Genomic DNA, 24,343 nt, shown 5'->3' with positions numbered 1-24,343 from the left:
AACCAAAGCATCGCTGGTAACCTACAGGGCCACTGGGTTCACAGATGCTCAGGCCACAGCAAAAGAGCTCTGTGGAAATATGAATGTTGAGGCAGTGCTGAAAGAAAAGAGGCTGCGGAGCAAAAAGAGGCATTTTGCCTACGAGGCAGCTGACGAGGCAGTGGCTGATGCCATGACGAGACTGGAAACAGGATTCTTTAATGTTGTGGTGGACTGTGGCATCCAGTCTTTGGAGGACAGATTCAAGTCCCTGGGGGAAGTAAGAGACAAGTTTGGAGTGCTTCACAACTTCCATAATCTGGATGTTGAGTCACTTACAGACCAATGTGCCCTGCTGGGAAAAACATTGACCTGTGGCGAAGAGGCAGACGTTGACTGGAGAGAGCTAGCCATGGAGATGCAAAGCCTTCCAGAGCTTCCCAAAGAAGATATGACCACATTGGAGATGCTCACCTTCTTAAATGAAAACGAGCTGTGTGAGATCTATCCAAATCTTTGGATAGCGCTGAGAATAGCCTGTACCCTTCCAGTGACAGTGGCGTCCGCAGAGAGATGCTTCTCGAAGCTCAAACTGATAAAAACATACTTGAGGTCCTCCATGGCCCAGGATCGCCTGAGTGGAATGGCAATAATCAGCATAAACCACCAGATTGGCAGCCAGATCTCCTATGATCAGGTCATCAATGACTTTGCCTCCGGGAAAGCAAGAAGAGAACAATTCTGACTGTACGTACGAGAGGAACATTTGTATTTGCATTTGTTTTTTTACATTTCATTTCATTGTTAAGCAGTTTGTTTTGCACATATTATTTAATCCTTTAAAGGTATTTTTGGATCTATTTATATATTCTATTTAGTGTTGAGTGTTTTTTATTAAAAATATCTATCTTTGAACAGTGATGGTCACTTTGTCAGTCTTTTTATTCTGTACTGTCAGTTCATCAGTGCTATCTGATATGACTACTTTATTCAAGTTTATGTTCATTTGTCAGAGTACTTTTGATCCCCTAAAATGGGGGATCAAATGTAATATTGGACAAATGAACATACACTTCAACAAAGTAGTCATATTTAATACTTGGTCACAGTATGCACTTTAACCTCATAGTCCTTGTTTCATTTCAAATCTAATGTGCTGGAGTACAGACTCAGAGCCACAACAACAAAACATATGTCACTGAGGACTGAGGAATTTCTATATTTCTGTTCACTGAGTTTATATAGTCATTAGTTATAGCCTAGGTAGTTATTTGTAGTCAATTTAAAGACTGTGCTGCTCTTCTCAGGTCCCACTTTAGTGTTTACATGCTTATTTGTACAATATGTGTGCTCATACTAACATCATAAGACAAAAGTTGGTTCCGTGTTGTGTGTAGTGAGAACGCGCTAGAGTGAAGGGGGCCCCCAAACAAAATCTTGCTTAGGGCCCCCAAAAGTCTAGGGCCAGCCCTGCACCAGGTAAATAAATATGAATATATGTATATGTATATATGGGTGTCTGTATGTATATATATATATATATATATATATATATATATGTATTTATATAGAAGCTGACATACATGTATTGTTATCTTGTTTCAGTCTTTGATGAGCACACTTATTGTGCTATGTGTGCTGCCTTAAGGCCTCCAGGATCTGGATCTCCCATCACAGACTGGATGAGCTGTTGTGAAGAAAATGTGTAATTGTGATGTCTACATTTATTTATTTATTTAACAGGGACAGTGCACATTAATGAACATTTCTGTAAATATGCCAGAGTTAGCCAAGAGGCTATTTTTCATCTGTAGTCCCTGGACAGATTTTAAAAGTCAACCTAAAACACATTTAATTTTAAACAACTAAATACAATACATTTAAAAAATGCAACACTCACTACTGGAATACTTAAATCAAAAAATGTAAAAGACAGAACAATAAAACAAAAAAAATAAAACAAAACAATAGAGCATGTTAAAACACAGGGAGTGGGTTTTAAGGAGTAGATGATTGTGTCAGCTGATTCCTCACTAACACTTGAGTATTAAGACAACTGAATGGTAATCTAAGGTACAAATATATTATAAATACATTATTTATTTCACTTCAACAGGTTCAGTGTGATGACTGCTAACGATGGTACCATGCCCAGTGTCTGGCAATGGACAGCAGAGACCTTAAAAAGGCAGAGACAGGATATTGGAAATGTCCTTTGTGCAAGTAATACTTGAAATGTGCTCAATGATGACGATTAGTAAAACATGTGTCCTGTGTAGCCTTGTTTGTATTACTTTCTGATCATTAATCACTGGGTCACATGACAGGGAAGCTATAGAAAAAACCCTGAATTTGTAATAGAAATATTAATATTAAATAGAGGATGTAATATTATCCGATATAAAGAGCTGTTTCTATTGTGTACAGACTAGTATTCAATTAATAAAGTGATTTTGAGTCATTAGTTATTGAAGAAATAAGCTAATTTTCACATAAAATTATTAATATAAAAGTATTTAGTGGGTTAAAATGGAATAAAAAGAGGTGTGTCCTATTCAGCCAGTGTAGTTCTTTGACCCAACATTGATTTTGAGTGATTATGTCACGACCTGGAAGGTATTGAAGAAATAAGCTAATTTTTCCATCAAAATACTAATATAAAAATATTTAGACTATTAAAATGCAATAAAAAGAGGTGTGTCCTATGCAGCCAGTGTAGTTCTTTGACCCAGCACTGATTTTGAGTGAATCGGTCACATGACCTGGAAGGTATTGAAGAAATAAGCGAATTTTTCCATCAAAAAATGTATATAAATATATTTAGTGTTAAAATGCAATAAAAAGAGGTGTGTCCTATGCAGCCAGTGTAGTTCTTTGACCCAACATTGATTTTGAGTGATTAGGTCACATGACCTGGAAGGTATTGAAGAAATAAGGTAATTCTTCCATTAAAATATTAATATAAAATATTTAGAGTGTTAAAATGCAATAAAAAGAGGTGTGTCCTATGCAGCCAGTGTAGTTCTTTGACCCAGCACTGATTTTGAGTGAATCGGTCACATGACCTGGAAGGTATTGAAGAAATAAGCTCATTTTTCCATCAAAATATTAATAAAAAATATTTAGAGTGTTAAAATGCAATAAAAAGAGGTGTGTCCTATGCGGCCAGTGTAGTTCTTTGACCCAACATTGATTTTGAGTGATTAGGTCACATGACCTGGAAGGTATTGAAGAAATAAGCTCAATTTCGCATTCAAATATTAATATAAAAATATTTTAAGTATTAAAATGCAATAAAAAGAGGTGTGTCCTATTTAGCCAGTGTAGTTCTTTGACACAACATTGATTTTGAGTGGATCGGTCACATGACCTGGAAGGTATTGAAGAAATAAGCACATTTTTGCATCAAAGTATTAATATACAAATTATGCAAGTATTAAAATGCAATAAAAAGAGGTGTGTCCTATTCAGCCAGTGTAGTTCTTTGACACAACATTGATTTTGAGTGGATCGGTCACATGACCAGGAAGGTATTGAAGAAATAAGCTCATTTTTCCATCAAAATATTAATATAAAATATTTAGAGGGTTAAAATTGAATAAAAAGAGGTGTGTCCTATTCAGCCGGTGTAGTTCTTTGACCCAACATTGATTTTGAGTGAATCTGTCACATGACCTGGAAGGTATTGAAGAAATAAGCTCAATTTTGCATCAAAATATGAATATACAAATTATTTAAGTATTAAAATGCAATAAAAAGAGGTGTGTCCTATTCAGCCAGTGTAGTTATTTGACCCAACATTGATTTTGAGTGAATCGGTCCCATGACCAGGAAGGTATTGAAGAAATAAGCTAATTTTTCCATCAAAATATTAATATAAAATATTTAGAAGGTTAAAATGGAATAAAAAGAGGTGTGTCCTATTCAACCAGTGTCGTTCTTTGACCCAACATTGATTTTGAGTGAATCGGTCACATGACCTGGAAGGTATTGAAGAAATAAGCTAATTTTTGCATCAAAATATTAATATACAAATTATTTAAGTATTAAAATGCAATAAAAAGAGGTGTGTCCTATTCAGCCAGTGTAGTTCTTTGGCCCAGCATTGATTTTGAGTGATTAGGTCACATGACCTGGAAGGTATTGAAGAAATAAGCTCAATTTCGCATTCAAATATTAATATAAAAATATTTTAAGTATTAAAATGCAATAAAAAGAGGTGTGTCCTATTTAGCCAGTGTAGTTCTTTGACACAACATTGATTTTGAGTGGATCGGTCACATGATCAGGAAGGTATTGAAGAAATAAGCTCATTTTTCCATCAAAATATTAATATAAAAATATTTAGAGGGTTAAAATGAAATAAAAAGAGGTGTGTCCTATTCAGCCGGTGTAGTTCTTTGACCCAACATTGATTTTGAGTGGATCGGTCACATGACCAGGAAGGTATTGAAGAAATAAGCTCATTTTTCCATCAAAATATTAATATAAAATATTTAGAGGGTTAAAATGGAATAAAAAGAGGTGTGTCCTATTCAGCCGGTGTAGTTCTTTGACCCAACATTGATTTTGAGTGAATCGGTCACATGACCTGGAAGGTATTGAAGAAATAAGCTCATTTTCGCATTAAAATATTAATATTAAAATATTGTAAGTATTAAAATGCAATAAAAAGAGGTGTGTCTTATTTAGCCAATGTAGTTCTTTGACCCAACATTGATTTTGAGTGATTAGGTCACATGACCTGGAAGTTATTGAAGAAATAAGCAAATGTTTCCATCAAAACTATTAATAAAACGTATTTAAAGTATTAAAATGTGTATTCAATAACTGTATGCTCTGGAGTGAATTTGCTTCATATTCGCATCATGATCGAGAAGCTGTCGATTTATTAAAAATAACATTTTTCTTGCGTAATTGTAAAAGTCATTTGTTGATGGTCCCTAAATGAAGCCTCGTTTTGCAGAGAAGATCTCCCCGTTAAACTGACGCTGCTGGCGGGTCCGGGAAACTGACGCTGCTGACGGGTCCGGGAAACTGACGCTGCTGGCGGTTCCGCGAATGTCCGTCGAATATCCAACCTAAAACCAAATTCACCGCGGTTAATACATCACCGTGGTACGCACTCCAGGTTGACGAGTCTACAGATATTGACAACAAGGCAATACTACTTCTTTATGTGCAATATCTTTATCAGGAGGATGTGCATGAGGATATGTTATGTGCTCTATCGTTGCCAACCAAAACCACAGCCGCAGAACTATTCAAGTCGCTGGATGATTATATATCAGGAAAACTGAAATGGTTCTTTTGTGTCGGCATATGCACAGACGGAGATGCTGCCATGACCGGACGGCTATCTGTTTTAGCTACTCGGATTAAGGAGGTTGCACCTGAATGTGAGTCTACGCATTGTGTCATTCACAGGGAAATGCTGGCTAGCCGAAAAATGCCACTGGAACTTAACGGCGTATTGAATGATGTCGTTAAAGTTATTAACCACATCAAAGCACACGCCCTTAACTCGCGCCTGTTCGAGCAGCTTTGTGAGGAGATGGACGCGGAGCACAGGCGCCTTCTCTTATACATAGAAATAAAATGGTTATCCCGAGGGAGATCGCTGGCCAGAGTGTTTGAATTACGAGAGCCGCTGCAGAGATTTCTCTCAGAAAAAAAGTCACCGCTGGCAGCACATTTCAGTGATGAGGAATGGGTCGCAAAACTTGCTTACTTGTGCGACATATTCAACCTGCTCAATGAACTCAATCTGTCACTTCAGGGGGGAAAAAAAAAATATATATATATATATATATATATATAAAATCATTATATTATAACTGTCTTCAAGTCGGCAGATAAAGTAGCTGCATTTAAAGCCAAACTGGATTTGTGGGGGCGGCGTGTGAACAGAGGTATATTTGACATGTTTCAAACATTCGCGGGGATTTTGGAAGAGACTGAGCCCAAGCTTTCATTCTCCCAGATGGTGCATGATCACCTGTCTTTGCTTTTAAAAGAGTCTGAGCGCTACTTCCCAACCACAAAAGACCCACGAACTGCCAAGGAATGGATCCGCGACCCATTTGTCAACAAACCAGGTGAATCAAGCATGTCTATGCAAGAAGAAGATCAACTGCTGGAGATCGCAAATGACGGCGGCCTTAAAAGTATGTTCGAGACAACAACTCTGCCGGTTTTCTGGATTAAAGTCACGGCAGAATACCCTGAGAACGCAACAACAGCACTGAAAACCCTGTTGCCATTTCCGACATCCTATTTGTGTGAAGTGGGATTTTCTGCAGTGACAGCAACTAAAACAAAATTACGGAGTAGACTGGACATAAGCAACACACTTCGGGTGTCATTGTCTCCCATTACCCCCAGATGGGACCGTCTCGTTGCAGAGAAACAAGCTCAGGGCTCCCACTGATTTAGCGTTATGGTGAGTTGTATTTTTCATGCACTTTATATTTGTTTTTGTGTTGTATCTTATTTTGAAGGCATGTTTAAACGTTACCATAGCGACCAGAGAGTGTTAGGGGGCAGAGAGGATGTTACTCATGTTATTTTGTTGGTGCGATGTTACGAGGTCGCTGATAATAAAGTTGCATACGAGTACACAGTGGATTCACGTTTATTATTATATTTAGAAAATACCACAGTTTTCATGCCGGTCGTATCATTTTATTTTGTGTATTTATCCGCCACACCTTAAAGGCCGGTCTGTGAAAATATTGTCTGACATTAAAACGGTCCGTGGCGCAAAAAAGGTTGGGGACCGCTGCTTTAGAGGACTCTGCTCTAAATTACCCAGATAAATACCTTCTTCATACGTAACAAAATGGTTTTTTGCTTGCTTAATCTCCCGAAGCCTTTTAATCTCAGGTTTTGACTCATCAAGTAAAAACCTGAGAGGTGAACAGGTGTCCCCCCCAGGTCACGTCTGGCCCAGCAGACAAGATATTCAAGCTCTGAAAATAATTACCATTCCATGTCGAGCAAGTTACTAGGCATAAAACATTAAGTCGGCTGCACAAGTTCCCATGAGTGATTCATCATAGCACTGCATGGGAATTTTCCTTTATTAATGGCTTGCGTTTGATGTGGAGATACTGGCCTGGTGTGGAGTCTTCAGGGCGTGGCACCTGATGTTGTTGGACCAGACATTGGGCGGAATCCTTTAGTCATGCTTCAGATGACACCAGCCCCATGTAGGCATCCAAGAGTAGCACACAAATACACATACTGTATAAATAAAAGCTACACACAGGCAAATCTCTCAGCTATACTTGGCTGTATCAACACATTGCAAGTCACTCTGTCATTTGATTGACATTAAATTCATTCTTAATCCTATACTTTTTCTTAATGTCCTCATGTTTTGTGAATGCCGACCTAAAGCTGCTTTCACATGATTTGCAAATTGCTTACCGGCAGTATGAGACAAATAGAGACCTTTTGGGACAATAAGTAAGGGATAATGTGCAGCGACGCGGTCCTTATGGGGAAAAGAACACCGACAGGCTGATCAGGAGCCCGACGCGAAGCGGAGGGATCTCGATCGGCATTAAGGTGTTCTTTTCCCCATAAGGACCAAGTCACTGCACATTATCCCGCTTATTACATGGCCACATTCTCAACAAAGTAACAATATGACTCCCAATATTAATTGAGACGCTTTTGTGGATTTAGAAAATGATTTTATGGATTTAAAAAGTAGTTGTATGTATTGATTTAAATTGACATGCATCCGCTAAGAAAAATAGTCCATTGTTACTGTTTGAACTAACGTAGCAACGGCAGGAACTGCTTCGATAGCGTTTTTGAGGAGCTTTTTGATTACAGATTTGAAAACATCGCTATAGCAAAATTCATTATGTCAAACCTTGGAAAGTATATAGACATCCCTGCCCTAATGCCAAAGTAACTGCACACTGAATATGTGTCACCGTTTGATGTCTATGTCTGGACCGCTGCGTAAAAGGAGGGTTTTTGCCCGTTACTTCTCCGCTGTTTTCTTGTCGCTCTTGTCTTGTCAGTCAGCCAAACTGTATAAAGTTAAATCAAACAGACTTCTTTCTGCAGATGTGAGCGTCCTTAACAACGGTCAATAATTGCTTGACAGCGGTCTGTCTGTTCTGGATTAACAACTTGTCACGTGTTCTGAATTGACCAATCAGAATCGAGTATTCAACTAAGCCATGTTATAAAGTATGTTAACATGTCACAGTAAAGGAAAAAATACAAATATGAAACCGGAAAATTAGCATAATAGGGCCCTTTTTAAAGTTATAAGACGTTTACCGTTTTCTGTTAAAGATCCTCACAGATTAGTGAGTGAGTCTGGTTATTAAAGTTGGGTCAATATGATTCAACACATCACTAGTGGCTCTGTCAGGCCATACTCACACATTCTGATCACAGGTCTGATTTGAGCTAGATGATAAAATGCTTATGACAATTCTATTATGCTGATGTTTAGGAGGTATGTTGTTTATCATCTTAGATGAGTGCTGCTGATCCATCCTCTGGGAACCATGAATTTGTGAAAGTACAAAACTTAATCATGATCCATTAAATAGCTATTTAGGATTTGATCTACTTTTTGCAGATAATAATTATACATGTTTACTTAAGTGAGGTTTCAAATGTTTGTGTTTAATTACAAGCACATCACATATGGCATATCTCAATTTCTGTCACGGTTTGTGAAACAAGCAGGACCCAAATGCAGATTTAAACTGAAACTTCCTTTATTTCAAGGCTATGATATATATGTACAATGACAAACAGAACACTCACCGCAGAACTAGTCAGGGAACAAGACGAACCGACCAAGACAGACAGAAAACCCAGAACTTAAATACAAACAAGACTAATCACACAACAAGACACAGGTGAGGAGGGAGGAGAAAACACAGGAGCCCAGGTGAACATAATCAGACAATTAGACACACCAGGGAAACTAATGACAAGAGGAAAAACACAGGGAAAAGGACCAGACAATAACCCAAAGGAAAACATGACATGGAAAACAGCAAAAACACCCAAACCTACAAAACTATAAACGTGACATAACATGAGAATCGTGACAATTTCCTCTTGTTTTTTTGTTCTTTTTCTCTATTGAGGTGAGTAGGTAGATCATTTTGACACCATGTTTCTGTCAATAAAATTACACTTTCATTGTTGAAGTTCAAAGTTTTGAGGAGTCCCAGAATATTCTATTAACTCATATAAAATGAACACATTTAGACAAATGAGACAAATGTAAAAACACCAAGAACTATCTGTACATACATCTTCAATCTCATACCATGGGTTGTTTTATGAATGAAATTCAGTGTTGATTAAAACATGCATTGAATGGACACTAGTATTTTAGTAACCAGAATGTCATACGTATACTGTATATCTTACACAATGAAAAACACACGTCATTTTTAAAAAATATATTTTAGCATAATTGTAAGTCTAATTATATTTTGCGAGTGAACCTGAGATCCAGGAGAAAACCGTAAATGAGAAATGGGGAAGGGAGAGGGGGGATGTTAGGTAGGAAGAAAGAGGTGAGGGACATGGAGAGGAGAGTTGAGGGTGGAGAGAGGGGGAAGAAGTAGGTGAGGTAAATGGAGGCTGGAGGACGGAGCTGAGGTAAATGGAGGAGTTAGTTAATGGTGAATTTTTTTTCTAATTCCATTATGAATATGGATTGCGGGAAAACCTGAAATCCAGGAAGAAACCCTACATGAGGTAAAGGGGAGGAGAGTGAGGAAGGACGTGGGGGGTGGAAGGATCGGGAGAAAGAGGGAGAGGGGGAGGTAGAGGGAACTACTGTTGTCTAGCCTGAGCTGAAGCACCAGCAGCTTCTTCCCCCGTCGTTTCCCGCTTAGGCTTACTCCCTCTTTACCTTCCCTCTCACCGGCTTCTCTTGCCTCTTGCTTTGCATCCTCTGCAAGTCCACGTCCTTCTCTCCCTCCCTCCTACGAAACAAGAAACCTCTCCTCTGGTAATCCATGTTCAGAGAGAGGTCATCCAGAAGTTCCTCTTCATCCTCCATCTTTTTGTCCTTCGCCTCCCAGCTAAGCTGTTTCTGAGCCAGGTCTCTGGAGAACCTTTCCTCTGTCTCCTTCCTCTCGTCTTTCAACTCTTGGACTTCTGTCTCCAAGGTTTGGTTTTTCCTGGCCTCGTGATTTTTCTTGTTCGTCATGTTTCAGATTGATCTCCACCTTTTTTAGCTCAGTCTCGCAGCTGAGGTTTTTCTGGGCCAGGTCATCTTTCTCCTTCTCCACCTCTTTGAATTGAGTCTCCATATGTTGTTTTTCACTCTCCCAGATGCGATTTCTTTCGGCCAGGTCTTCTGAGAACTTTTCACCCTCCTTTTTCAACTGGTCATCCAAATGTTTGACTTCCCTCTCCACAAGGTTTTGTTTTTACGGGCCTGGTAATTTTTGTGCTTTGTCACACCTTTCAATTTAATCTCCATCTCTCGTTTTTCCCTCTCCAGGATGATGTTTTTACTGGCCTGGTCATCTTTCTCCTTCTCTGCCTCTTTTAATGTAGTCTCCATCTGTTGTTTTTCCCTCTCCAAGGTGTCATTTCTTCCGGCCAGGTCTTTTGAGAACTTTTCACCCTGCTTTTTCAACTGGTCCTCCAACTGTTGGACTTCCTTCTCCAAGGTTTTGTTTTTACGGGTTCGGTAATTGTTGTGCTTCGTCTCCTCTTTCAATTTCATCTCCATCTTCTGTTTCTCCGTCTCCAAGATGTGGTTCCTACCGGCCTGGTCCTTTTTCCCGTCCACCACTCCGTTCAAAATCGTCTTCATCTGTTGTTTTTCAATCTCCCAGCTCTGTTGTTTCTCGGCCAGGTTGTTGGTGAACTTTTCCTGGCACTGAAGGAGTTCTTCCTCTCTTCTCTGCAGCAGGTTTAAGGTCACCAGGTTGGCCTCGGTGTTCTGGTCTGAGAGCTTCTGTTGCTGTGCCTCATACCCTGCCACCATCTCGTCCAGCTGCTGCTTGTGTGTGCGCTCTGCAGCTTCCATGTCCTCCTCCAGAGCGCCTTATTTGTCCTCCCAGGCTGTCACACACTGAAAGAGTTGCATCTCCTTTTTCAATCAGCAGTTTGCTGCAAACTGCAGGAGATTATCGATGTTCATGCTGTCTTATGTCACCTTGTTGCTCTGGTCTGAGAGCTTCCCTTGGTCTCCCTCATTCCCACCCACAATCTCGTCCAGCTGCTTCTTCTGTTGGCTCTTTGCAGCTTCCATCTCCTCTCTCAGACTTGTTGGCATGGGGTTTCCCATGTTATTTTAGCAGTTTGTTCTATCCATGGCACACTCTGTAGACTTGTTGACAGTGAAAAATAAGAAAATGTGTCTTTTGAAGGCATGTTCTATCTAGAAGACTGTAAAGTTTGTCTGAACAGACTGAATAAGTATACACACCGCTCAGGACTCAAGACTCAACTCACTTATAAGAGTCTGCTTTACCCTAAATCCCAAAGACCAAGATTAAAGCCAAACTGGGATGTCATGTGATGATGTCATAACATCTGAGACATTTTGCTTTTCATCTCCTGGTGATGTCATCCCAATCTGAGAGATAATATATTGTATAGATGATGTCATAGTGACATCCTATTCTTACACAAATTAAGCTCCGCCCAGGATTTGGAAGCTTAGAATTAAGCAATAGCTCACGACAGGCCGTGGTATATGCTCATTATATCACAGCTAAGGGGCGTGGTTCGGCCCGACGCGAAGCGGAGGTTCGACAACCCCCTTAGCTGATGTGGACAAAATTAATTATACTTGAATTTTACAAAACACACAAAAACTAGGTGGTTCATCTATAAAGTTTTGTTTATATATTTTAATATTCCCACTAAGCAGTGGTTCCAAAACTTATTTTGCACGACCCCCCTTTTGAAGATAAGAATATTTGTGAGCCTGACTTATAATAATTAGGTCTAACTGTGTAATACTATGTATCTTTTACTGTGTAACAACATTTCTGCTTTCAACATATTTTCAAACTTAACCAGCTCTCTAAGCTCCCTTTTGTTTATAGAGGCCACAGCAGAAAAACATAGGTAGGATGTGGCAAAAGGAAGGAGTGTGGCCGTGGCTCTCCTAGCTGTGGGTAATCCTTCTCCACTCCAGTCCAAAACGCAACCAGTGTGTTATAATAGTAGGGTCATGCAGAGTAAGGCTGCCAATCCTTTTAAGAGAGAGAGGGAGAATACATGTGTGGCGGTTGCATGTGTAGAGCGATTGAGAGCCAGCGAGCGTAGTATGTGTCAGTAAGTGAACGGGAGTAGCAGCAGTGATAAGTCTGTCTATAAAGTTAGCTGTATAACAAAGTTGCAAATAAATACAACAGACTCCACAGAAGAGCTTGCCTGTATCATTTAAGAGTGGGTTATTGAACATTTTGTGAAGATTCATCCTCTGATTTGAGTTTAGCTGGGAGCCATGCACTCACAATTGTGTCCATGTTATGCTAGCAGTGCTCAATGCATCTCTCATTTGGGGGCGCGCCTTGTTAGTGTAACTACATATAAAGGGACACCTCGGTAGCATTTGGTCTTTTGGAGACTTGGTTACCAAGCCAATTCCCTATGGAATCCGCCACCAACACCCAGTGTGATGTAATTTCCTTTGTGTCACTTTTTCGCTTCCTCTGCCGAGCTTTGGGCAACGGGGTTGTGCCCATGCTGTGGGACACACTTTAAGTATGAAAGTACCCTGTTTTCAAATATGTTTATGATTTAACCAAATTGATTGACCATTACAAGAGACGTATGTAAAAAACAAATAGCAAAGCAAGTAAATGAAAAGCCGGTTTCTGAATGTTATGTTTGACATATAGTTGGTCTCCAGGAATGAAGGACCAGAGAAAAATGCCATTCTAGGAGGGGCTCGAGAGCTGTTTGATATTATAAAGTATATTTTCGAAACTACTTTATTTACATTGTGTTTAAGGACAAATACATTTAGTCTAGTTTTAGCATTTTGGGCATGGATTAATTGGAAATGTCATAGGTGGGACAGATAATGTCCTCCAATTCTTAAAAAACGTAGACATCTGAATATGCAAATATTAGCTAGTGTTTGCTAACAAGCTCATCACAGTTGCTGCTACTTTTGGTTTCTCACATCAGGTCCTATCCAAGTGTTCTCTCTTGCTTCCCTCTGGTGTTCCTGCACAGCCCCATGGATCATTCCTGATTTCCTATGGATGTCATAAAGTGACACTCAATATGAGTAGTAATATTCATCCCGCTTCCATCACATTAGTATGCATAAAAAGTGACAGGTCACACCTCCCCCATTATGCAAATTAGCTAAGTCCCGCCTCCCCTTTGATCGAGGTATGAGATCTCAAGTAGGTGTGAGATCCGTCGATAGGAGGGTGGTGATGTGTATTCACAGGTGTGAAAAGCCCCCACTGTTGCGCCTTATGGTGTATAATAAAAAATGTTTCAATCACATTAGTATGCATAAAAAGTGACAGGTGGGCCCGCCCCCAAGTGTGCGCGTGTGTGTGTGTGTGTGTGTGTGTGTGTGTGTGTGTGTGTGTGTGTGTGTGTGTGTGTGTGTGTGTGTGTGTGTGTGTGTGTGTGTGTGTGTGTGTGTGTGTGTGTGTGTGTGTGTGTGTGTGTGTGTGTGTGTGTGTGTGTGTGTGTGTGTGTGTGAGCCTGGCCCTGCCCCCTCCTCCTAAAACACAGTGTATGTAAAGCTGGGGGAGACTGTCTCCCCCCTTCCTGCCATCTCTCTCTGTTTCTGCTGATGTGTAAAATATACAAAATAACGTTTTATATACTTACTCTCTTGTTAAAGGGTGATGAAGTTTGCAGCGTAAGCCAGCCATCAGTGTTCTAGTTTTAAGGTTTTGCATACCTCAAAGTGTGTCTGAAAGTATCTTGGCAAGAGAAAAAAGCTAAAATCCGCCTAGGCCATTAAAAAGAAACTGAATTCCACGTTTTACAAATGAACAGACACAAATGCAGACTTGACTACTTGGCAGTTGATTAAAGCAGATTTGTCCTTTTTCATCTCTCAAAGGTTTGGGTCCTGTTCAACACTGGGTACAGAAATATATTCAATATACAGTCATTTGTACGTAAAGATTTTTTAAGTTGTAAGCACTTAGAAATATACATTTGATTGCATTTAAAGTGGCTGTAGACAACTTATCATAATGAAGTAGTTGATTGCACAAATTTGTAATGGATGTAAAATAAAGATGACATTAGCATTTAAATTGGCTCCCTATAAGACTTGCTTTCTCTATGAAATTATGTCTGGTTCTGAGTAGTGTTCTCCCTTTCACAATAAAAAGCCCAAACACAATACTTTCTGAATCACTGCAGGAAGTAATGTGCTAAAATGCAAATACAAATAGCTTACAGTAGCTCCCAATTAGTTGAACAAGTGGAAAACCGCAAGGACTGTGGAAACACCTACTGGCAAAGGATTGTGGATGCAAATTATGCAAAGAGGAAGAAAAAACATTCTATCTAAAGCTAGATAACACAATCTACGTATTGACAGTATGAGTACAACAAAAACAGTATGCATGTTGATGCAAACGACGATGTTCAGATGTTCGAAGGATCCAATGTATTTTTAAATGGAGCAGAAATAGAAATAGTCTCCCAGTTCAAGTATCTTGAACAGGGAGTGTCATATTGGACTCGCACTTGACTTTTTAAGAAACATATCCAGAAAGTATCCAATACCATTAAATTCAACTTGCAACATTTTAAACAAATTAGACCTTTTCTTAACTGTCAATGCTGCAAAGTCATACCTCCACTGTATGATTCTATCCCACATTGAATACTGTTTTACAAACTGGTCGTTTGCTTGTGCCACACACCTGAAACCCATAGAACAGCTGTTCAAGAGAGCTATCCAGGTGTTTGACAGAAAGCCACAGTCATACCACCACTGTACCATCCTTGAAAATCTCAATTTCTTGAGTTTTTGACATTTTTAAGTCTTTTAAAAGTATGTGTTTTTTAAATATTATTTACATGGGCTGGCCCCCCTCCCCTTGGGGCAATTCATCCACAGAAAACACACTGGACGCAGCACTAGGTCAGAAACCAGAGGAGACTGTGAAGTCCACCACAGACGGACCACCTTTGGACAAAATGTCCTCTCCATTAAAGGCAGCTCATTGTGGAATAGCCCCCCAACTGAGATACGGGATTGTCCCACTCGAAATAGTTTTAAAGGTCAACTTAAAGAGTGGTTGAGCAACAAACAGACGTGTAATCACCGCTAAATAAATGCACTTTAACACAGGGGTATCTCCTCTTGCACTTTATGTAGCGCTTTTATCTTATCTTGCACTTTATATATCATAGCTGCTACATTGTACTGCCATGTGGTAAATGCTTGTATGCTGCTCATGCTCTTTCTGCATATCATGTATTTATTTTTGATGTATATATATATAAATGTCATGTTCTTATATGCTGTATGTGATGGGACTATAGATGGAAATTAGCTCAAAGCTAAAATCCGGCTCATTTACACTTGTAAGCATTATTTTTGTTTGAAAGTGTTCATCAATGTGCACTACAGTAGCCCTGAAGAAAATTAAACATTAAAATATGTTATCGATGTCCCCATTCCCAGTTTTGTTTTGGGAATAATTGCAATGTTTACTATGTTTTGGTAGCTCTTAACAAAATAGAATTTTTGTAAAAGACTGCGAATATAAAAGGCAAGTTTGTGATTTTAACACTGTTTCGATGAAACAATACATTCTACAATATTACGACTTTTTGCCATATTTTTAACACAATATACTTGTACCTTTTTTTTTTGTGGTTGTAGGGCTTCAAGATATTTTGCATGTCATGCATAAATTCGGTGTCATCTTTTCCTTGAAACTGACGTGCTGTCCGTTTTACAAAACAAGTTATTTTTCTGCTTCTTCATCCTCTGAATTTTCCTCCCCCGTCCCTCTTCCTTCAGCCAGCACAACAAGAATCAAGGTGGATCTGTGAAATGAAACACCTCTTCCCAAAGCGTGACTTCCCTATTGAGAGCATGCGTCTAGGGCAGTAGGGTCTAAACCAATTGGCCAGATATACTAACATGCAGAACGTACGGTATGTTTGAAAAAGACTAACCATTTATCCAGTTCAAGCTGTCTTTAAGATGTGACATTGCGCTCTGACTATTCCCCGTAAAATCGTGACAAACTATTACTTATTCTTAAACTTGACCTCTTGCTGCTTGGTTGAAAATGATAGATGAAAAATAACTTTTAAAAAAAAGACTCAAACAGCGAGGGACATTATACTGGTGAAAAAAACTCTCAATTCTACAGATGAGTCCCCCCACTCAACGCAATAAGTCCCTCCCTCCACTCAGCAAAGCATCTAAAACTAAGGACCCCACTAAGACGACAGTTTGAAAACTAGCTATGGATCTGAGAAAAACCAAGTCTCCCCCCGCGAGTTGCAGCCAGGAACAAACTCCTGGACTACCATCATCACCACCATTCTGGACACCCTAATCTTGCAGTACTACTGCTGCTTATTTTGCTCCTTGGGCCAAGACGTCTCTGTTTATGGACACAGTGAAATCAGTGTTGGTTGATATTGTGGAGGGGGTGATACATCGGTACAGAGAAGAAATATGCAACGAATGCCGAGTCAGTCACCCCGGCCAGAGGCAACACGATTGTCTGAATGACATGCCCGATTTTTTCTTCAGAAACAATTACAACGCGTTAATGAAAAGACTCTGGTTCACCGACTTCATTACTGAGATCGACCAGACTCTTATTGATAAAGACATTTTCACGGATGATTGGAGGATCCAAGGTGCTTCGGAGGCTTTCTCTGCACAATCTCAAAAATTGTAGACGCCTCAAGGAGAGACTTGAAAAGATCCATGCCGAGTTGGATGGAGAAGAAGAAGACTAATAACCTGCGGATGGTTGAAGCCAGGGATTTTTTCTTTTTCGATACATTGACTTTTTCTTTAAAGTAAAATAAAAATGGGGAACACTATGCAAAACGCTCCGTATATATTGATCAGAATGTAGTCAATACCCTAATAAGTGTGGTGATGAGGACGATTGAAAACAGAGTGAATAGTGATCCCCGTGTAAACAGAATGGCTGAAGTTTGTAAACTAGAAGACATTTTGGATATCGTTCGTTCTGGCAGTACTATTCCTGGTCATTGGGAAACGATTGTAAACGAAACATTTAATGTGGTCCTGGAATCTTCATTTTCCGAAACATTCTGTAACATTGCCGAAGAAATGAAACAAACATCAAAAGTGTATCTTGTGCTCTCATTGTATGCTCTGTTTGTAGATGTAATGCATCTTTGTGTCAAAAACAGCATACACATGAATATTTTGACTGAAGTGAAAAAACTCCATCATGATATTTCCAGTAATCTGGGGAATTCTAAGCTGGAGACGGTCCTGGGGATGTTACAATCAGTATAACTATTGAATTTGTGTGTGAAAAAATAAAAAATGTAAATAGGAAATTAAAAAAAGTGTTTTTTACATTTTAAAAACTGTTGTCTTCATTATAGCAAGGGGAGCGTGTCTGATACATGTGTATTACAGTACTTCACATGCACTGTTGTCTTCATTATAACAAGGGGAGGGTAACAGTGAAGTATGATACATGTGTATTGAAACGTGCGTATTATACCCCCACAGAAACATGGAAACACAGAAACACAGAAACACAGAAAACACTGAAACCACTGAAACACTGAAAAAACACAGAAACACTGAAACACCGACACACAGAAACACCGACACACAGAGACACAGAACCACAGAAACACAAAAACACAGAAAAACACAGAAAACACTGAAACACCGACACACCGAGACACAGAACCACAGAAACACAGAAACACAGAAACACAAAAACCAAGAAAAACACAGAAACACAGAAACACAGAAAACACTGAAACACCGACACACCGAGACACAGAACCACAGAAACACAGAAACACAAAAACACAGAAACACAGAAAACACAGAAACGCAGAAACACAAAAACACTGAAACACCGACACACAGAAACACAGAAAACACAGAAACATAGAACCACAAAAACACAGAAACACAGAAAACACAGAAACACAAAAACACAAAAACACAGAAAAAAAAGAAACACAGAAACACAAAAACACAAAAACACAAAAACACAGAAACACCGACACACAGAAACCCCGAAAACACTGAAAACACAAAAAACACTGAAAACACAAAAAACAGGCTTGTGTGCTAGTATGGTTTTTGAATAAACACATCAGTATTTTAAAAAGTCAAATAGTATCAGCCTCCCATCGACTTTTTAAAATACTGATGTGTTTATTCAAAAACCATACTAGCACACAAGCCTATTTTTGCGTTTTCTGTGTTTTCAGTGTTTTCAGTGTTTTCAGTGTTTCTGTGTGTTGGTGTTTCAGTGTTTTTGTGTTTTTGTGTTTCTGTGTTTTCTGTGTTTTTGTGTTTTTGTGTTTCTGTGTTTTCTGTGTTTCTGTGTGTCGGTGTTTCAGTGTTTTTGTGTTTCTGTGTTTTCTGTGTTTCTGTGTTTTTGTGTTTCTGTGTTTCTGTGTTTTCTGTGTTTCTGTGTTTTTGTGTTTCTGTGTTTCTGTGTTTTCTGTGTTTCTGTGTTTTTGTGTTTCTGTGTTTCTGTGTTTTTCTGTGTTTCTGTGTTTCTGTGTTTCTGTGTTTCTGTGTCTCGCTATTCCACAATGAGCTGCCTTTAATGGAGAGGACATTTTGTCCAAAGGTGGTCCGTCTGTGGTGGACTTCACAGTCTCCTCTGGTTTCTGACCTAGTGCTGCGTCCAGTGTGTTTTCTGTGGATGAATTCCCCCAAGGGGAGGAGGACCAGCCCATGTAAATATTATTTAAAAAACACATACTTTTAAAAGACTTAAAAATGTCAAAAACTCAAGAAATTTAGATTTTCAAGGATGGTACAGTGGTGGTATGACTGTGGCTTTCTGTCAAACACCTGGATCGCTCTCTTGAACAGCTGTTCTATGGGTTTCAGGTGTGTGGCACAAGCAAACGACCAGTTTGTAAAACAGTATTCAATGTGGGATAGAATCATACAGTGGAGGTATGACTTTGCAGCATTGACAGTTAAGAAAAGGTCTAATTTGTTTAAAATGTTGCAAGTTGAATTTAATGGTATTGGATACTTTCTGGATATGTTTCTTAAAAAGTCAAGTGCGAGTCCAATATGACACTCCCTGTTCAAGATACTTGAACTGGGAGACTAGTTCTATTTTCTGCTCCATTTAAAAATACATTGGATCCTTCGATTTTGATTGATCGTTTACTGAACATCGTCGTTTGCATCAACATGCCTACTGTTTCTGTTGTACTCATACTGTCAATACGTAGATTGTGTTGTATAGCTTTAGAAAAATAAAAAAATTATTCCTCTTTGCATAATTTGAATCCACAATCCTTTGCCAGTAAGTGTTTCCACAGTCCTTGCGGTTTTCCAATTGTTCAACTAATTGGGAGCTACTGTAAGCTATTTGTATTTGCATTTTAGCACATTACTTCCTGCAGTGATTCAGAAAGTATTGTGTTTGGGCTTTTTATTGTGAAAGGGAGAACACTACTCAGAGCCAGACATAATTTCATAGAGAAAGCAAGTCTTATAGGGAGCCAATTTAAATGCTAATGTCGTCTTTATTTTACATCCATTACAAATTTGTGCAATCAACTACTTCATTATGATAAGTTGTCTACAGCCACTTTAAATGCAATCAAATTTATATTTCTAAGTTCTTATAACTTAAAAAATCTTTACGTACAAATGACTGTATATTGAATATATTTCTGTACCCAGTGTTGAACAGGACCCAAACCTTTGAGAGATGAACAAGGACAAATCTGCTTTAACCAACTGCCAAGTAGTCAAGTCTGCATTTGTGTCTGTTCATTTGTAAAACGTGGAATTCGGTTTCTTTTTAATGGCCTAGGCGGATTTTGGCTTTTTTCTCTTGCCAAGATACTTTTAGACACACTTTGAGGTATGCAAAACCTTAAAACTAGAACACTGATGGCTGGCTTACGCTGCAAACTTCATCACCTTTTAACTAGAGAGTAAGTGTATAAAACGTTATTTTGTATATTTTACACATCAGCAGAAACAGAGAGAGATGGCAGGAAGGGGGGAGACAGTCTCCCCCACCTTTACAGACACTGGCCATAGTAAGAGGAAAGTGTGACAGTAAGGGAGTGTGTGCAGACTAACTTAATCAACACTCTTGACTAGGAAGGCAAAAGGTGCTTTCTTTGTTCTGATCAGACCGAATCCGCATACTCTGTCTGAAATACCTGGAGAGTTACTTTTGTTAGAGCTTTCAGAGCTTTCTGAACTTATTTCTTAGCAGCACTGGGCATTTTTGTGTTGTATTGTATACAGTTGAAAGTGCACAGATAAACAGTCAAGCATGGGCGGTAAAAATCTCCTCAGGCTCTCTAATACACACACAGTCATCTCTCAAACGAGGTGCCTGCCTGCTTTCCAGGACTTTTACAGCCTCTGGCCGACTGCAGGGCCATGGGGTGTTAAGACAGGCATCTATAGCTCAGGAGTGAAGGTCCCCACACCCACACACACACACACACACACACACACACACACGCACACACACACACACGCACACACACACACACACACACACACACACACACACACACCTCCTTGGGAGGACATCAGTGAAGGTTCCCACACCCACACACACACACACACACACACACACACACACACACACACACACACACACACACACACACACACACACACACACACACACACACACCTCCTTGGGAGGACATCAGTGAAGGTTCCCACACCCACACACACACACACACACACACACACACACACACACACACACACACACACACACACACACACACATACACACACTTGGGGACGGGCCCACCTGTCACTTTTTATGCATACTAATGTGATTGAATGTTTTTTTATTATACACCATAAGGCGCAACAGTGGGGGCTTTTCACACCTGTGAATACACATCACCCCCCCTCCTATCGACGGATCTCACACCTACTTGGGATATCACACCTACTTGAGATCTCACACCTCGATCAAAGGGGAGGCGGGACCTAGCTCATTTGCATAATGGGGGAGTTGTGACCAGTCACTTTTTTATGCATACTAATGTGATGGAAGCGGGATGAATATAACTACTAATATGGAATTACATCAAACAAAATAATAGCATAAATTAATAAAGAGACCTCCAGCAGTTGACATCTACACACAAAAATATGTTTAAATTTAAACACATTTATATAGACATATAGGCCTACAGTACGTTATAAAAGTTTCCGAATTTTTTTTGAAGTGGATAAATGTAACAAGGTGCATTGCTAAACTACTGCATTCTATTTTGAGTTGATTTTACTTAACCTGAGTTTTTCCGAATTCTGCTTTATTTACTTATTTGTTAGCCTTATTTACTAATTAGTTTACAAATTCATATTATAAGCTTATACAAAATATATATTACCTAATAAATAAACATTAACATGTAACCATAGGTTAAGATATCCATCAGAAGTATTTACTAAATAATTCATATTAGATCCACCTTTACCAACTGCGATAAACATCAATAATCATAATCCAGTAATTTAATATATATGATTCCGTATTTGGCCAAAAACGCATTATGAGTACTTTTACTTTTCGAGTAGGCCTATGTTTACTATTTAGTATTGATCTTACCAATGTATGACACATGAACACGATGATCCAAACAATCTAAAACACTTTATAACTTGGTATTCTTAGTGTCCATGCATTGGGTGAATAATTTGATAATGTTGCGTTCCATTAATCATGTTTTTATTCATTCCTAATAATGTCTTTCCTACCAGGACAGAGAAGATTGACAAAGTGATAAAGCAGTGGGAGGGCTCTTTCTTCAGAGGGAATCCCAAGCTGCGCAGGAAGTCCGTGTCGCTGCGCTTCGACCTGCACATGGCCGCGGCCAACGAAGGCTCTGCGCAGACCAAACAGGACAGCCTGCCCGACGTGGAGGTGTGTCTGATCATGAAGAGGTCTCGCAGCATCCCCACCATCACACAGTGACCGCTCTGCCACATCAACACTGCTATGTTGTACCACGGGTTATGTTGACGTTACAGACATTACAGTGACACCTGGGATACAACCTCCCATTGCCATGCTTAATGTATATTTAAAAAGACAACATTCATTGATTTTCGCTTCAATAATGACTCAGATCTCTCAAATCAAATGTTGCAGGATTAGCATTATGCATCAGGCTTTTGTACTGGCCCATGGTTAGAGTGTCAGTAAACTAAATTAAAAACCTTGGACCTTTATTCACTCCCTTACAGAGTATAGCAATTTAATATGAATCAGATATCTTTGTTATCATTCTATCAAAAAAGCCTCTTATTACTGTCATTGCTCAGTATGAGGTCACTCACTGTACAAAATAGATATATCATAAGACTGCTTTACTACTGCATTTCATTCTACATGTGTGAAGTCACAGACTATGATCTGCTGTGACGTGAAGTTAGATTTATTTATTTATTTTTATTTTAGGGACTGTATGAACATTTCTATGAAAATATTAGTGGAGGGTATTTTTTAGCAATTGATTATAAATGTTTCACTATCCAATAGCAAGTCCCACTTTCACTTAAATCTAAATCTCCATGGAAAGCATATAAATATAGGGTAACGTGCCATATAAAGTCATAGTGAATATGAATGTGATTTCATCAACGGCAATTCGGCCATCTTTGAAGGATACCAGCGAAAGTAAACAATGGACTTAATCTGTACGGCGAGCGGAGTATAGCATAACTCTTTCTCTTCAAACCTTTTAAACATGGTCTGGAGGCACTGTTATGTCATTGGCTGTAAATAAACAACTCTCATGACAAACCATGGGATAACATTTGATACTTTTATAGCTGAATTAAAAAGAGCCACTTCACCGGGTATACGATTTTAATCATAAATGCTGCAGTTTACAAAATACTGGTATTTTAACATGCGTGATTAGCCAACGTTTTATCAGCACTCAGTTAGCCTATCATTAGCTCTCTTACCTCTGTCCAGATGATTTTAGTTGTCATTAAAACTGTAGATTTGAAGGTCTTGTATCCACCTATTTAACTTGACTTATATTAAATATGTTTAAATTGCAGATGGGTGTAGGCACTAGTAGTGATCAGTGCATTCTTCTCTTCATAAGTAGGCCTATACAGATGTCAATAAATAACCACATTTATTTTATGATTAGCGCTCCTCTGTTTCTGCCGAAAGCTCTCATTTGTAAGGGCATTTGTATTTTGCACATACTTTATTCAAAACAGCTGAAAGCTATTGACGGCTTGCTCAAATTGCTATAGATGTTATCCTCCTAAGATGGCCGCGACACCCCTTGAACGCACCGCAGTGTCCAATCCCTACAGAGAGTTTTAGGTTTGAAATAAATAATGGTTAGAATATTCAATATTCACAATATTGTGTTATGTGTTAATTAATTGTAATTATATTACTTTGATATGTTTTGGGGAGGGTGTTGCAAATGTCTCTTAGTAGAAGGTCTTTCAAAAATATAAAAAATGCTGAAGAACGCATGTTTCCACCCAGATAATTTCCCCGCAGCACTAAAAGAACAAATCCAGATTGTGTGCACTTTGAGGGTCTTTTTTCATTGCAGTTCATTTTCTTTGTGGCGGGAAACACCTCTACAGCTCAAACTGATACATACATCGTCGCAAACAAAGAACACTTCTCACTGTGAGCACGCCGTGTCTCAGATAATTGAAATTCCCTGTCCTAACCAGAGGAGGGCAGTATTTGTAAATAGTTAACACTGCAGTGTGTCAGCAAAGCTTAACACGGGTTGTGTGGCACATGCTATCTGTTAAACTTGACCGTTTTTATGCTACATTTTGAGTTGGCATCAAAGATTTACAAATATAAGTCCCATGGTGCATTGCATTTTTGTGCCTCAGAATATATTGAGACTATTTAAAGATATTATCTATGCAGTTCTGTGCTCGATTTTGCTTTGCTTCATGAATAACACTTCATTTGAGGACCTCTACCTTCAGAATGGAGCATTGTGCTTTTATCTAACAATTCATCATTTAAAATAAAAAATATATTAACTCTGTGTTTCCTGTCAAATGTTTACCATCTTTGTCTAAAATACTAGAAGACACAGTTGTTAACCAAATGGTCTCCCTTTGTTTAGCGAGAGGCTGTAATGAAAGGGTAAAGGGAAAGATAAGGGTGTGTTGTTCACA

General features: G+C 39.0%; 1 protein-coding gene across 5 annotated transcripts in view; it reads left to right on the top strand.

Annotated features, from left to right (window-relative positions):
* krt222 (keratin 222) overlaps positions 1-24,206 on the top strand; it is a 154,614-nt gene extending 130,408 nt beyond the window's left edge. For all 5 annotated transcript variants that reach the window (XM_079640290.1, XM_079640289.1, XM_079640291.1 and 2 more), the window contains one exon: positions 21,923-24,206. In XM_079640290.1, coding sequence (XP_079496416.1) covers positions 21,923-22,136 — 214 coding nt within the window. In that variant the 3' untranslated portion in view covers positions 22,137-24,206. The remainder of the gene's footprint in view (positions 1-21,922) is intronic.
* The last annotated feature ends 137 nt before the right edge of the window (positions 24,207-24,343 follow it).

This window comes from Notothenia rossii, assembly GCF_949606895.1.
Source record: "Notothenia rossii genome assembly, chromosome: 1".
Lineage (NCBI taxonomy): Eukaryota > Metazoa > Chordata > Actinopteri > Perciformes > Nototheniidae > Notothenia > Notothenia rossii.
This window is presented reverse-complemented; position numbering and strand designations above follow the sequence as displayed.